General features: G+C 46.7%; 1 protein-coding gene across 2 annotated transcripts in view; it reads left to right on the top strand.

The window, feature by feature from the left end:
• AFF1 (ALF transcription elongation factor 1) overlaps positions 1 to 15318 on the top strand; it is a 52620-nt gene that overhangs the window by 14501 nt on the left and 22801 nt on the right. For both annotated transcript variants that reach the window (XM_072334817.1, XM_072334819.1), the window contains exons 2-6: positions 2693 to 2813; positions 3207 to 4112; positions 13405 to 13449; positions 14351 to 14437; positions 14971 to 15007. In XM_072334817.1, coding sequence (XP_072190918.1) covers positions 2693 to 2813; positions 3207 to 4112; positions 13405 to 13449; positions 14351 to 14437; positions 14971 to 15007 — 1196 coding nt within the window. The remainder of the gene's footprint in view (positions 1 to 2692; positions 2814 to 3206; positions 4113 to 13404; positions 13450 to 14350; positions 14438 to 14970; positions 15008 to 15318) is intronic.

Here is a 15318-nt window from a genome sequence, read left to right on the forward strand (position 1 = left end):
CAGGAAGCCTGGATATGTGGTGCATTGAAGTGTATCAGCAAAGTGTGCTTGGTGAAAGCTAGTGCGGTAGCTGTGTATCCTCTAGCCCAGCCAACGCTGTCAGAAGTTCAGTGAGTACTGAGGCAAAACAAAACCAAGTATGTGTATGATGGAGTGTTCACTATTTACTTGTGGACCAAGACAGAAATAGCCACAGGGCAACCTGAGTCAAAATGCCTATCAGGAGACACGAAGTGGAAGAAGGAGCTTAGCTCTGTGTGATGCTGTCACATTGCAAAAAGCAGATACCCTTTATGTTTGCTAATTTCCTCTGTGTGCTACCCGCGCATTGATGATAATGATGACTGAGAGTTGCCATAGGAAAGCTTGGCTGGGAGAACGGCGGGTGCTGAGGGAGGTGGTGAAGAAACCTGTTTTAGAAAACCCATTGCAGCCTGAGATGGGATTATGTCCAAAAGGTGTTTCTGCAGCTTTCCCTGCGAGGTTGTGTGTGTGATGAAACAAACTATGTGGCACTTGGCCAGAATGAGCAAATGTGCATTGTGTGCAAACGCTTCCAGGTCTGATTGTGGCAGCAAATCTCTGCTTGGATCAACAGGAGAAGGAGTTCATTGTAACTGTATTTCTTGTCACTGGTGTGGCTGAGATGGGAAGGGACGCGGGGAACTGCAGGAAGCTGGCTCTGTGTGCTTGTTCCTTTTGGATCTTTGTCATGGAGCTGAGCACTGTTGGTAGCCAGTGCATGGTGCTGGCTTCCACAGGCAAAAGTTAGGGCTGTGAAGGTGCTGGTGAGTCCAAAGAGAGCTTTTCGTGCAGGAGAGCCGTGCAACCTGCAGGGGAAGCCAGCAAATGCAGGGTGAGGTGTCTGACCTCCCCATTGCATTGCCTTCTGCAACTACATGGGAAGTGAGCTGGGGGGAAAGAGGAGCTGCTCCAGTCCCGTTCATCTAACAGATGTGATCTGTAGGTGGTGTCCGTATCCCGAAATGTGTCTGTAATCTCATGATGTGTACGGGGAGGGTTTTAGAGATCCACTTTGTGCTAACAGACAATGACTTAGCTGTTAGATCATCTTCTGGGGCCTTTCCATGCTTGCTCTAACGGGAATCTCTGTAAGTTTACATGAAGAATATTTACAGAATCCCTTTCTGGTTCCGGGAATGCTTGGAAGGTGATGTTTCATTCAGTAAAAATTTTCCCAGATAACTCACACAGAAACATTTAGAAAAGACTGTCAGCACAAAATGCATTCATCTAAGAAATCACTTGTACACAATTTGAAGTAGTGGATGTAGCCACAGTTCGTTCTAGCTCCCCTTATCGATCTTCCTAATTTGTTGTCTTCTGCAGTCGTGTTGCATATCTGCCAGTACTCACAAGGAGACTGTGCAGCAAACTCATGATATGTGGGACGTTTTTTACTTGCTAAATGCCATCACACGCACAGAGGATGTATTTGCCTTGCATATGGTTTTTAACAGATGGGTTGTATGTTTACCGAACCAGGGATGTGCGATTCCTTTCTATTTTTCAACTTGCATTGTTTTCAAAAGTGAGGTACATCGTGCTTACTGGAAGCTTCTGGTTTTGCTGCGTTTGGAAACAATCCAGCACTAGCAAAGTGGGAAACTATTTTAAATGTGCATAGTTTAACCCCTGAATATGTTTGTCTGTCTCAGTAGAATAAGTACATCCTTGCTGCAGTTCCATTTATGGAAATTTCCCGCTTGGCAGCATCATTTCCAGAGCTCTCTTGGAGTCAGGAAAACCACACTGCAGCAGTCAGACCTATTCCCTGGGGACAGCTGAATTTTGGGTAGTTGACAGTGTGTGATGGCTGGAGGCATCTCTGTGGGTAAGATGTGATGATTCCCTGCCAGGCTGGGATGCATCAGAAGTCAAACTAAGAAGAGCTCAAGAGCTGCCTGCATGCAGGAGGCAGCATGGTGGTGAAGAAGAGAAATGCCTGTGTCTGTGTACTTTGTCAATGTGTTTTTCCTTCCCAGGTGTCCATAAATGCTAGAGCAGTGGATCCCCTTATTTTGCACTGGTGCCTCACAGCGGAGCTTCAGCTTGCAATGTCTGGTTTTCCATGAAGTCTTGCTGTTGTGTGTGAGACAGCTTTATTGCTGTTTTGATGTAAGGCTGGTGAAGTGAGGAGGATGTCTGTGGTTCAGGAAGAATGGACTGCTCCTGTGTTGGACTTTCCAAATTCCTGAGACCCTCTTTTTAAATGTGGTTATGTGATGGCTTTAAATGCAACTATATGGTTTCCTAAGTGAGCAGTGAGTACCCAAGTGGGGGTTTTCAAGCCAGTTTCTAAAGTTGGTAAAGTTCAAACTCTGAAATGGTTTTTTCTCTCAAGTGAAGAGCCGAAGTATTGAGTAGTACTTCTCAGATTGTTATTCACCATTAAATGGATGATTATTTTCCTTCTTCCCGCCTTTCTCGATAAATGGTGTTGGCAGTAGAAATCTGTGAGATGGATGCATACTGTATGTTGTATGTTACATTGCGTTGCAGTATTGCAAATACTAGGCATGACCATTTATTGCCTGTGGCCAACCTGTGCATTTCAAGATGCTGTGCTGGATGTAATTGTCTGAAAACAAAGGGTTCCACTCAAAGCAGACACCTGCTGATAACGCTGCTGTGAAACATTGACCACTCTTTCATTCTCTCTTTCCTAAAGCTTGTACAATGAGGACAGAAACTTGCTGCGTATTCAGGAGAGACAGAGGCGGAATCAGGAGGCTCTGCAGGAGAAAGACAGGTTCCCTGAGAAGACCCCGCTCTTTCCCGAGCCGTACAAGGTAGTGACGGGGGGCTCATCTGCTTAACTGGGGTAATAGTATGTGCATTTAAAATTCCATGGGTGGTAACATGCAGTGTGGACTTCAGGTTGGGCAGGTTCTTCTGAAGTCTGGGAGTTGGTGGGAGAGATCTCACAAGTGGCTGGGCTACACATCTGTTTGCAGGCTGTGGTTGAAAACAGGTGTGCCTTCAGCATCATCTCCAGTGAGTAATACTGATAAGAGCAGCCCGATCTGCTTTGCGGAGACTGCCTACAGAAACAAGATGACCTTGATAGCTTAACTTGTGGTGATTTGAAAAAGATCTCAGGGGTTGCCTCTTCTTAAGCTGGCTCTATGAGATTGGTTTTTTTCTGTCCTTTTCAGATTTCCTACTCTGTTCTTCTGTTTCAGACTAATAAAGAGGATGAGTTGTCAAGCCGAATTCAGAATATGCTGGGCAATTACGATGACTTGAAGGATCTTATTAATGACAGATGCCATCAGAATCTCATAGGGATACCAGAGATCGACGTTCCTCAGATCCCACAAAGAAAGCCCAATCGCCCATCCTTCCCTGAAAAGACCAGCTGTACGTTATCGTCTTCATTCCACCATGCAACCCGCTATCCACACATGGGACCTCCAGTCATTGCTCCTCCACATCCAGGCCACTACGCCCCCCACCAAAAGGCACAACCAGGAACAGGACCAGCTCCAGGCTGGCATGCCAAGAGTCACAGCTCGTCCAGCAGCTGGAGCCAAGGTCAGGAACACAAGCGTGGCAGGACGGACAGTCATGCCGCTTCTCACCACAACAGAACTGACAGGCATCCTGCTGGTGGAGGTCGTGCTCCTGAACCTCAGGTCACTCTTTTGGAGCTTTCCCCATTGCTACCATCTTTGTCTTCTCCAGTGGCACCCCTGTCACCTCTACATTCCATCCAGCACACTAATTCCAAGTCACAGAAGAGTAGCAAAGGTCATGGCCCGGCCTACGCTCAGTCACCTCAGGACCGAGCGGTGGGTTCACGAGAGAATAAAAGTCAGGACAACTCAGCTGTCGTCTTGGCTGGCACCACTCAGCCTTCCTCTCAACCCTTTCCACCACCTTTGCCATCAAAAACCAGTGCAATGCAGCAGAAACCAACTGCCTATGTCAGACCAATGGATGGCCAAGAGCAGGCTCCTGTGGAGTCACCGGATCTCAAGCCTCTGCTGGAGGAATACCATAGTGAACCATATGAAAACATCTCAGATTTGAAGGCAGACACCAAGGCCAAGTTAACCAAATTGAACATCTCATCTGAGCCCACTGAGGTGAGTGCAGTTGTCAGAGGGCTTTGTTGCAGGAAGGGTTCATCTGTGGGAAAGCGGGGCATTGAAGAACAGAGGCTGCCAGAGCACTGATAGCCGTGCATGTTACCATGTCTGGAAGGTGCGTTTTGAGGTAGAATTCTGCTTGGTTTTCTCCTGGATGGGACAAGGAAGAGAGATGCTTCCTTTGCTTGTACGTCAAGTTTTATGAAACAGCATTGTTGTGTGTATTTTGGGAAGCATTACTGTGCTCATCCTTAGGCTTATCTGTGTCCTGTGGCACGTGGATCTCCCAGTGCTGATTTCTGAGATGTTTGGGTGACGAGACCTATGGAGTCACATTTAGAATTGCATTTTGACTCTAATAAAAAGGAATAGGGTGGATGCCATCTGCTTTTCCTTGGAGAGTGTTGGAAGATGTTTTGATCGGCTGCAAATAGCTGTAGGCAGCTTCATGTAGAAAAACAGGAAGCTGGTAATGTAACATTGTCAAGAAGTTGTGAAAATAGTTTTGTGCTGAGAGCATTTGTTTCACTGTTGATTTGGCATAGCATGTCATAACTCTAAATGGGAAGAGCAGTGTGTTCTGAAGTTTGTTCCACCAGATGTTTTACTCCTAGGGGGTAGTAAAGCAACATGGAGTCTTCTTCATTACCCATTCCTCATCACCCAGAAGTACTTTTAAAGCCTGTTTTTGTGTGTGTTTATTTTTTTCTTTAGAGAGAAAAAAAATGCTTATTTGTAAGAAATGAGACTTCCTTATTTTCTCCCAGTTCTCTTAGCTCCACTTCTACATCCATCTTACCATTTTTCGCATCCTCATGATCTTTGTGGTTACCTTGTGTGTGCATCTGCATTGAGCTGAGCTAAGATAGGGCAGCGGTGGCAATGATGCTGTCTGCTGAGTGACCTTCTTTCCATTCACTTTCCATTAAGCACGTACCTCTGGAGCTCAGTGTGTGTCAGTAACCCTGCCACCTAATGAGGCAGAAGTGCTATTGGTCTGTGGCCTAGGAAGAATATCATAGAAAGGGAATTGAAACTAATACAGGAAATGATTCTGTGTTAGACAAAACCCTAATTCCAGTTTTATTTACATGGTTGGGTACCTGGATAAGCTCTGTGCTGGATGTGCGGCATGAGATGGGTGTCGGGGGTGAGCGGGTGGGCTCTTTGCTCTTAGGAAACAGCTTCTTCCCTGTGATGTCCCTTGACATCGTTTGGGAAAGCCATGTCTTCTAGCGCATGTTTTGTGGTTAATTGAATTTCAAAGGCATCTGTCACCTGCAGCTGTGGATTCATTATGGGCAGCTCCTGCTCCTGGCAGCATTGAGGAGTTAAGCATTCCTGTCTGAACAGACGAGCAGATCCACTGCAGGGCGGGTGAATCCACAGCAGATAACAGCAGTGACTCACTTTGCATTCACATTCAGAAACTCAACAGTGTTTCTCCTCTTGTCTGAATAAAAAACCTCACGTTCAGACTTTATCCCCTTCCTATGACTTCCGTTTACAAACACGGTGGTGTCCTTAAGGAAATAGGCTTGATGGCAGGGCCAGGAATCAGCGAAGCTGCTTTGATACAGTGTTGATAAATCTTGAAGCATTCTTAAGGGCATAGAGTCTAAACAAATGTGCAGCACTTGGTACTTGGGGAAGACTGGACTTTTTCCTGAGTTTTATTAATGTTGGCAGGTAGCTCTTTTTGTCCCTTATAATGAGACATCACTGGGATGACTCACCTACATAGTGGGAAGTTGAGAAGCAACTCATTTGACAAATGAGATTGATTTCTCTCCCCCTTTTTTGGTTCATTTGCTTCTGTTTGTTTGTTGTTTTGCACCTTAAAGTTAAGTGTTTCCCCACTACCCACTTCATGGTCAGAGGTGTTAGATGGGATTTCAGAAGGGTTTCCTTGCTGAATTTGTCTTTTTGCTGATTCACGACTACAAAATAGAGGGTCAAACATGAATGACTGTTGTTATCCCTGGATTCTCAACTCAAGGCCCTGGGAGCAAGGAATGCTCTCGTTAACAGTAAAATGCATACCCTGCAGTTCTGGTTGTGATTAACATCTCCAAACCTCTCCATCTGAACAATGTAGACTAAGGCACAGAGTTTACAGAGGGTGAATGAATACATTCAGATGCAGCTCTGAGAGGGTGGGATCAAAATAAAATGAAGTCTATCCTGAAAGGGCGGTGTTATTAGTGTGATCTAGGGCACAAGGCAATACCCTGGGAAAGCAATAAGGCTGATAAGCTGCTCAGTAAAGCTCCAGCTGTCCTTTAGAAAGCAGAGAAGTGTATATGTGACACAAAGATAACATGAAGACAACTTCACTTTCCACATTTCCACTCCCGGGCGCTTGGCCAGGATCCCGTAACCACAGGGCAGCAGTGCTGTGTGGACTGGGACACGTGCTCAGCCTCTCCCAGTTAAAGCACACTGTCTGATAGAAGTGTTAGCACTTGCTGGGAACCTGGGGTTACAAAGTGTGTCTTGAGCAATATGGCTCCTTCAACTTCCCTGTTTGTAAGCCTTGCATTGGCACAACTCTGATATTATGGGCTGTGCGCCCATATCCTACCTCTGAAGGATTATTTTTGGCTCCTACAGATGAGTCCCAGCTTCTTGAAAGGATTAACCATTGCTGTCATTGCTTGAGCGTTTGCGCACAGATAGCAGCTGCTTCGATTGCGACTTTAGGAAAGCAGCAATTCGGTGAAGGGAGCTGATTGCATAGAACTATCTATTAAAAAATTAGCATGGGAATGGAAATAGCCATTGCTAACTGCAGCTGAGTGCTGCAGCTGTATTAGCTGCTGTGTTTTGCCAGGCAACTCGTTAGGGTGGAAGGCCTGCAAGGGGAAATGAGCTGTCGGCTGCTGGGGCATAGGGACTGCAGTGGTGGCTGCATAGCAGCATCTCAGAGAGGGAATTGCTGTGGGGAAAAGCAACAGGCGAAAGTACAGCTTGGGTTCCTTCCATGCAGGTGTGTGGCTTATAATGAGAGGCATTCTGTGCCACTTGTGTGAGCCATCACTGCTCGATGTTGTAAGCAACAATGTGAAAAAGGGTGATCTGAGAAGGCTGAAAGCTTGTGACAGCGAGGTCTTCCTGCAGGCTGGCTTCACAGCTAACCAGAGGTAACTTAAATTTCTGATTTATTGAAGAATTGTATCAGTAGCCGTCCCGCTACAAGCCTTTTACAGACTGGGGGGAGTGTGTGTCGCTGGGATTTGTTACTGGGCATCAAGTGGCTGGACCTGGGCTGGTCCTTGCTCTCAGCCGTAGTGGTGTCACCACTCCCTTGTGTTGGGCACCGTGGGCCCTATGGCGCTCGAGGGTGTGCACCACATCTTTGGAAGAAGGCACCACAGGACTCTGCTCACTGGTGTGATCCCACATATTCTTTGCAGCCCTCTGTGGCTCTCTGTGATGAAAACAGGTACTGCTGTTTCTGATCTCACATGAATCGTGTTTCTTCTTTTCTCCTGGCGTGGTCGAGCATTCCCAGCTGTAGTGCTGAGCCGTCAGAGGCACTGATCCCAACCCCAGGAAGCTGCGAGCGCTTTGGGTTGGACAGAGTTCAGGTGCAACGTTGCGGGCAGCTTCTGTGCTTCAGATGCACTAAGAGGTTATGGAATCCCTTGTTTTCTCTCACCTGATAGATGCACAGTATCTTAGGAGGAATCAAACCCAATCCCGGTGGACTGGGGAAAATTATATGGCCGTGTTATTTTGTTTCCTTTGTGTTTTTTTTCAACTGTGCCAAAGCATGCAGATAGAACAATGTAAACAGAAAAGGCGACTCGTTGTGCTTGATTTAATAGGTGAGTCCCACTGGAGGCAAAAGACATTTTTCCCTTGTGTGCCTCCTCTTTGGAAGAAGCGATATGTTTGACCCAGGCTGGAAACAAACCAGCAGCCCCATGGCAAAGCAGCTGCAGCAGCTCATGTGGAATACCTTCTGCCAACCTGATGTGGATTTCAAAACTCTCCACACCATATCTTGCACTGGTGCAAAGTACCAAAGGGACAGAAGTTGCCAGTTTGGACCATAAAGGGGGAAGGCAAATATTGCTAAGCAACCGTGTGCTTGAGAGAGCGTTTTTCGGAGAGGAGCCAAGGGAGCTGTACCTGGGAGCATCACCGCGCTCACAGCTCAGCACGAGGGAAGAGATTAAAAGTTCTGTGCTAGCAGGGCCACCACCAGCACAAAAGACATCGTAATCTCCTGTCACTGATCAGGGCTGCTGGGGGGATGTGTGAAAATAGGAAATCTCCCTTGCCATGTAGGAAGGCGGTGAGCGATGCTGACGGAGGTAAGTGTTGAGCTGATGACTACAGCGACCTCACCTCTGACTGAGCACTGGGGCTAGGACCGTGGGCACCCTGCCTGCACCCTGGGGACAGAGAGCTCACGGTGAGACAAGGGAGACGGGCTATGCAGTGCTGGCATGGGGACCAGAGGCCAGGGGGCAGGCAGGGATCAGCCTGCTGTCCCCAGTGCTGCTGGAGAGAGGGAAGTGGCTTCATTTGAGCCCTTGAAGTACTTTGATGATATGCCTCTGGTATCTTATTCAAGTGATGCATTTTCTTTCAGATTCCTTTTCCTATATTGGGCATCGCCTTAATACCATCCTAACACTGCTCTGAGCAACTTTCTGGCTTTGCTCTGATTCCTAATGCTGTGGAAGTGAAGGGAGGTGGTTGGTTATCACGTTTCATGTTCTATTGCTTTTTGTGGACTCCGGTGAGCTCAGGTGAAGGGTGTTTTGTAGCTCAGGGGTGGTGCTCCGTGGGTGTCTCTTGTGTCAGCACAGTGATGCGTGCTCTAGCTGGTACTGCTCTTTCCTCCTGGCACCACAGCAGTCTCATGCCCTTGCCCTGTACAACAGCAAGGAGTGACTACACCAAAACGTGAGTCAGCTTTGATTTGTGATGAGTGTGATCAGAGTATTACCTGGACAGGTATTACCTGGTAGGGTGTGCTGCACTGTTTCTAAAGCATGACTCTACAAGTGCGTTAATTGCTGAAGTAACATCCAGAAAGTAGTGGTGTTCTTTCTGTGCTGTACCACGCAGCGTGGTGTTCTGTGCTTCAGAGTGTCAAGTCTCATGTTGCATTCTGACTGAGCTCTTAAGAGGTAGTTGACTGAATTATCCAGAGTATCTCCCTCCCACCCAAACTTTTGCAGCTGGTTTTCATCATCTCCACGACAGACATTTATTACTTCAGCAATAAATCGGTACCGAATTGATTGTTTCAACTTTTCGGGCAGTCATTCTTTCTCTGTGGCTGCTTGAATTTATAATGAGTAGTGGCCACACAGCAATGCCTTCTCCTTATCTGGAGAGTTAATTTTAGAAAACTAGTTTCTGCACCACCACCATTTTAATGAGAGAGCTTTTCCTTTTGGTCACAGAAAACCTTTGCCGGGCACACAGCTGTTGGCAGTGGGGATAAACGTGTTGGTTGGTGTGTATCACATCGTGATACCAGACCCCAGGAGCAGGGCCTATGGTGCTGCTTCTAAAGCTGGAAGTTAACAGTGAGCCATGCAAACAGTGGTTTTGTAGCAGGGTGTTCAAGGATGCGCTGGAGGAGTGGCTGGGGAGCACAGCTGGCTGCAGTTCTGAGCTATGGCACGTGTCTGATATCCAGCCCAGGGACGCTGCCTTGAATCAACGTGTGTTTGTGATTTACAGTGACTCAGCTACTCACTCATAAAGCACTCTGCTCTCTCACTTCCAGAGCATCAAATCTGGAACTACTCCTTTTGCTTGTGGATCAGTTGTAAACAATAGCAAAAGTTGCCTTCACAAGCAAAAGGCTGTCCTGCTGGTTTTTTCCCCACAGGTTTAGTTCCTTGGCTTGGAAGCACTTGGAAAGGCTTCTTACATTTCCATGAAGGTTAAAAATAGCACCTAGGCTTTCTTGGTTACGAGTGGTCCTGACAAGAATGGTTCTGTTCTCTTGTCTCCTCGCTGAATTCAGATGAAGGTCAGAGTTGACAGTAAAATAATTTCTCAAGCTAATAGCAGAGGGTTTGTGAAGGAAATGTGCATACAAAACTACTGTTGTCATGCAGGGGAAACCACACTAGTGCTAAAATAATGTCGACATCAAAAGTCAGCCTGCTCGATGGCTGCAACTCCTGTGTGACTCGGAAGCTGCTTCCTCCTCCGAGTGCCCCAGGGGCTGTGACGCTGAGTGTTCTCAGATAAACAGGAGTGGTCAGGAATGGCATGGTGAAGAGAGGAGGTCTGGGAAGCCTGTGCTCTGTTCTCAAAGCGGTGCTCAGTGCTTTCATTTTGAAAGTACTTCGCTTGAGTACTGCAGAGCATCATAGAGCTGTAAAATGGCCCAGGTTGAAAAGGACCACAATGATCTAGTTTCAGCCCTCTGCTATCTGCAGGGTCGCCAGCCACCAGGCCAGGCTGTCCAGAGCCACATCCAGCCTGGCCTTGAATGCCTCCAGGGATGGGGCATCCACAGCTTCCTTGGGCAACCTGTTCCAGTGCATCACCACCCTCTGTACCCTTTGTACTCACTGCTATTGGTAATAAATATCATAATGGACAGTCTTATTTTTTAAAAAGAATTAGCAAGTTGCTATGCTTGGCTTTGGTCTTAGCGAGTAGAATTTATTTACCTTTAAGAGCCTAATTCCTACCGACTCTGAGCAAAGCGTGCTCTTAAATGGTTGAATAATCTTAGTAATTAGAGCTGGGGCTACTGAGAAATTTAAAACTTCTGAAATACATACCCCATCCATCTTTTGAATTTCCAGACTACTTCTGCTTCTTTATTCCATTACAACATCATTTCACTATAGCCTTGTAATTGATACAGTACCTCGTTATGTGTGTGTATTAACGCCAACAGAACATTCCTACCCATGGCTGTGGATGAGATTTTGCAGAGTACATGTTGACACTGCATGACTTGATGTGATTTTGCTTTAGGAAAAGAACCCAGCTCCAATTGATTGATTGGGCCTGGACCATCTCCCCTATGAGGAGAGACTTAGGGAACTGGGTCTGTTTAGCCTTGAGAAAAGAAGGCTGAGAGGGGACTTGATCCAGGTTTATAAATACCTGAGGTGTGGGAGCTATAGTGGCGAGGCTGGTCTGTTTTCAGTAGTGCGTGGGGACAGGACTAGGGGCAATGGGCTGAAACTTCAGCATAGGAAGTTCCGCACGAATGTGCGCAAGAACTTCTTTACGGTGAGGGTGACGGAGCACTGGAACAGGCTGCCCAGGGAGGTGGTGGAGTCTCCTTCTCTGGAGATATTCAAGACCCGCCTGGACGCCTACCTGTGCGACATGGTGTAGGGAGCCTGCTTTGGCAGGGGGGTTGGACTCGATGATCTCTAGAGGTCCCTTCCAACCCCTATAATTCTGTGATTCTGTGATTCCAAGTGAGAAAAGCATGTCAGATCTTTAAAGAACGTCTTTAAGGAACGTATTATTTCCTCCAGGCATGGAAATAGGAGCACTGCTGAGCATTGTGCACTGAGCATGGGGGTGCAAGGTGCTGGGACTGCAGGCGAGCCATGTGCAAACTCATGTAGCTCTGGCTCATGTAGCACTGCAGTGGGCAGTACCTCACATAAATGGCTTTGGGCTCTGCATATCAGTAGCATGAAGGAAAACATCAGTCTGTGCAAGTATTCCCATCCTGCAGTTGGGAAAGAGGCGATTGCATCCTTCAAATCCAGCTCATTTCTCGGTCTGCACAATCTCAGGTTTGACTTGCCACTGCTTAATTCGTAGCCTATAGGAACTGTTGCAAAGTCTTCATCATCTCAACAATGTTTAGGTCAGATTCTTTATTTTCCCTTTTAAAAACTCCAGTAATTTTATATGAACTTAAAAAACAAAACAAAGCCCTCCAATAGCAGTTCCTCAACTTGAAAGGGATGAGAGGAAAATGGTGTTTATTTAGTGTGCTCCTTTTACTTGCTGCAGCCTGGTTGCTTTTCTTTGCTCCTTGCTGGCAGCAGTGGGTCCCATGTGCCATCCGTTCTCCTGTGGTTTGCAGGGGTCTTTTCTACTGCTGCATTTGTGAGAGCAATGCTTTCCCTTTGTCTTCTGCAAAATCACACAGGCTTCCAGAGCGTGCTCTGCTGATAGCTGATGGATGCATTCCAGCTTGTTTTGTGATACAGAACACGAGAGCATCCTTGGAGGATAACCCTGGTGTCTGGTGTTCCTCACTGCACTCGAGTGGTGAAAGCTCGTGTGGTTGTCAAGCAAAAATAGATGTGGGGGTCAATATTTGTATTAAAATACAATATTAATAGGGAAGCAGCTCGAAATGGGAGCTTAGTGGTATCACTGGTGAACTTCTCTGCAGTGATGAAGTTAGGAAAAAAGAAACATAGTGAATGCCTACTTGGTGCTGGCTCCAAGGCGTTACTCTGAAGTGCAGCATTACAGCTGTATTGCTTTTGCAGCTGTAATATCAAATGGCAGAAGGAAGGGATGCCATGCAGAGGGACCTAGATAAGCTTGACAGATGGGCCCATGCGAATCTAATGAGGTTCAGCAAAGCAAAGTACAAGGTTTTGCACTTGAGTCGAGGTAATCCCACATATGTATACAGTCTGTGTGAAGAACTTCTTGAGAGTAGCCCTGCTGAGAAGGACTTAGGGGTCCTGGTAGATGAAAATCTTCAGTGAGCTAGCAGTGTGCACTGGCAGCCCAGAAGGCCAATGGTATCCTAGGCTCCATCAGAAGAGGGGTGATGAGCAGGACAGGGGGGTGATTGTCCCTCTCTACTCTGCCCTTGTGAAGCCTCAGCTGGAGTACTGTGTCCAGATCTGGGGCTCCAGCACAGGATGTGGAGCTGTTGAAGAGGGTCCAGAGGAGGGCCACAAAGACGATCCATGAGCTGGAGCACCTCTTCTGTGATGATGAGCTGAAGGAGCTGGGCTTGTTCTGTCTGGGGAAGAGAAGTTTGTGGAGGGACCTCATTACAGGATTCCAGTATTTAAAGGGAGTTCATAAACATGAGGGAAATTGACTTTTTACGCAGGAAAATAGGACCAGGGGGGAATGATTTTAAACTAAGGGAGGGAAGATTTAGATTAGGTGTCAGTCGGAGGTTTTTCATGAGAAGGTGATGAAGTGCTGGCACAGGCTGCCCAGGGTGTTTGCAGATGCCTCGTGTCTGGAGGCGTGCAAGGCCAGGTTGGATGTAGTGAGCAAACATTTGATGAGTGCATGTCTTATGTCAGTTGGTAAAAATAAACTCATTCTTCTTCCCTCTTTTGTGTTGTAGCAAACCTTGCCCAGTGATAGCCAGTGCGTTGAAGAAATTTTGAAGGTAGGTGCTCTGAAATACCAGCTCTCTGTGCTTAACTCCGTTTTTCCCACAGTAAAATAGTGTGAACAGAAACCCTGCTGTGCTTCAGTTTATTAGCCAGAAGAAGAGAGTCTTTGGGTACACTGCAGAGAAACAAAGCCACCAAATCCAGATAGAGATGGAGGTGCAGCACCAGGCTTCCTGTCTGCATGTGATGTCATGCAGTGTGGTGTGTCCCAGGACGTGTCACTTACTGTAGCTTGGTACAGCCTGGGAGATGTCACCTGAAACTGAATGGCTGCTCCAGGGCTGAGCCAGGGCTGCTGATGAAGAGCTGACTCTCTGAGCACCCCACTGACTTCTGATGCTAATTCTGTACCCAGGTGGCTACGCATCTTCCATGCAAGCTGCTTCTCGTTCTTGCTCAAAAACCCCTCTAGATTGCTCCAAACCCTGCTTTGTAGAGCCAAGGGTAGCAACGTGGGTTTATTTCCCTGTAAATTGTCATGCCTTACTCAGTTCCTGATTGATAAGGAACCTGGAGACACTTCTGAGTTCTCTTAATTGTGCCTTGATGAAAAAAACGGCATCTGCAGATTCCAGCCCAGTAGAGATTTTGACACTGCAGTTGATGTACTTGCTGCCAAATGTACAAAATGCACTTTGCACAGACATGCTCCCCACACATTTTCTTTCAAGCCTTCAGGCAAACTGTGTGGTGCAGCTTGGGCTATGCAGGTGTGCTTGCTGGGAGTGAGCCCTTTCCCTGGGATGGGTGCTCTGCCTAGAGGAAGGCTTCTTGCCACGCCACATCCGGTGTCCACAGGGACTTCAGGTAGAGCAATGCAAGTCTGAAGCTTAAAAATTCACCTGCATGTATCAATGGAAATACTGCATTTTGCTTTTCTCCATCTCTTTCCAGGAAATGACACACTCATGGCCACCTCTCTTGACAGCTATTCACACGCCAAGTGCTGCAGAGCCCTCCAAATTCCCCTTTCCAACAAAGGTAAATCAGTCTCTTTTTCCAGACCTTTTGATAGATCACAGGGGTTTCCCATCTCTGGCACGTGCTTCCATCTGATTTTCATCTACCTTTCATAGATAAAGGCTGACAGGAGAGATTCTCTTCTGTAGAAGTCTGATAAATTAAAGCACATTGGCTCTAGTTGTGGCTGCTGTGCAGAAACATGTTCAGCATCGTGTCTCTGCAGCAACACAAAAAGAGGTTTTGTCTTTGTTTTCAACAAAAATATTTGATGCCTGCGTTAAACAGAAATATTTGGCAGCTCTGCTAAAATGTTCTGTATTTCTTCATAAAGGCCCATACCATGAAGGTGCCAGCAGCACATTCCTGATGGCAGTCGCACATGGCAATTTGTCAGTGCTAAACTGCGTCAAAGCAGCTGAAACTCACAGGCAGCTCAAAGGCAAACTTTGGCAAGGCAGGCTTTTGTAACACACTGAAATCACTGATATGTAGCTATTAAGAGAGATCTGCTTGTTTTATTCTCAACTTTTCGCTTTGTCTTTTCCTTCCAGGAATCGCAGCATATCACATCTGTAGCACAGAGTCACAGTAAGTAGAAATCCAAATAACACGCGGTGATATGTATGAGCTGGCAGATAGCTTTGTGTGCTGTGTTTAGCACTGGGGAGAATATCAGGTGTTCACCTTGATTAAGGAGCACAGTGTACTGGGCTTGGCTGAATACTAAGGAATTTAGATAGTGCTTAGGAGATTGTGTCCATTACTTACCTGGAAATTAAGGCAGCAGTTTGGCAGAGAACAAACAGTGTTCTGTTAGGAATTCTGTTAGAAAATCCTATTTGGGGTGGTGAATAATCCCACTGGCAAACGATTACACCCTGGAAGAGAGTGACTTTCTA

Source organism: Excalfactoria chinensis, chromosome 4, assembly GCF_039878825.1.
Source record: "Excalfactoria chinensis isolate bCotChi1 chromosome 4, bCotChi1.hap2, whole genome shotgun sequence".
Lineage (NCBI taxonomy): Eukaryota > Metazoa > Chordata > Aves > Galliformes > Phasianidae > Excalfactoria > Excalfactoria chinensis.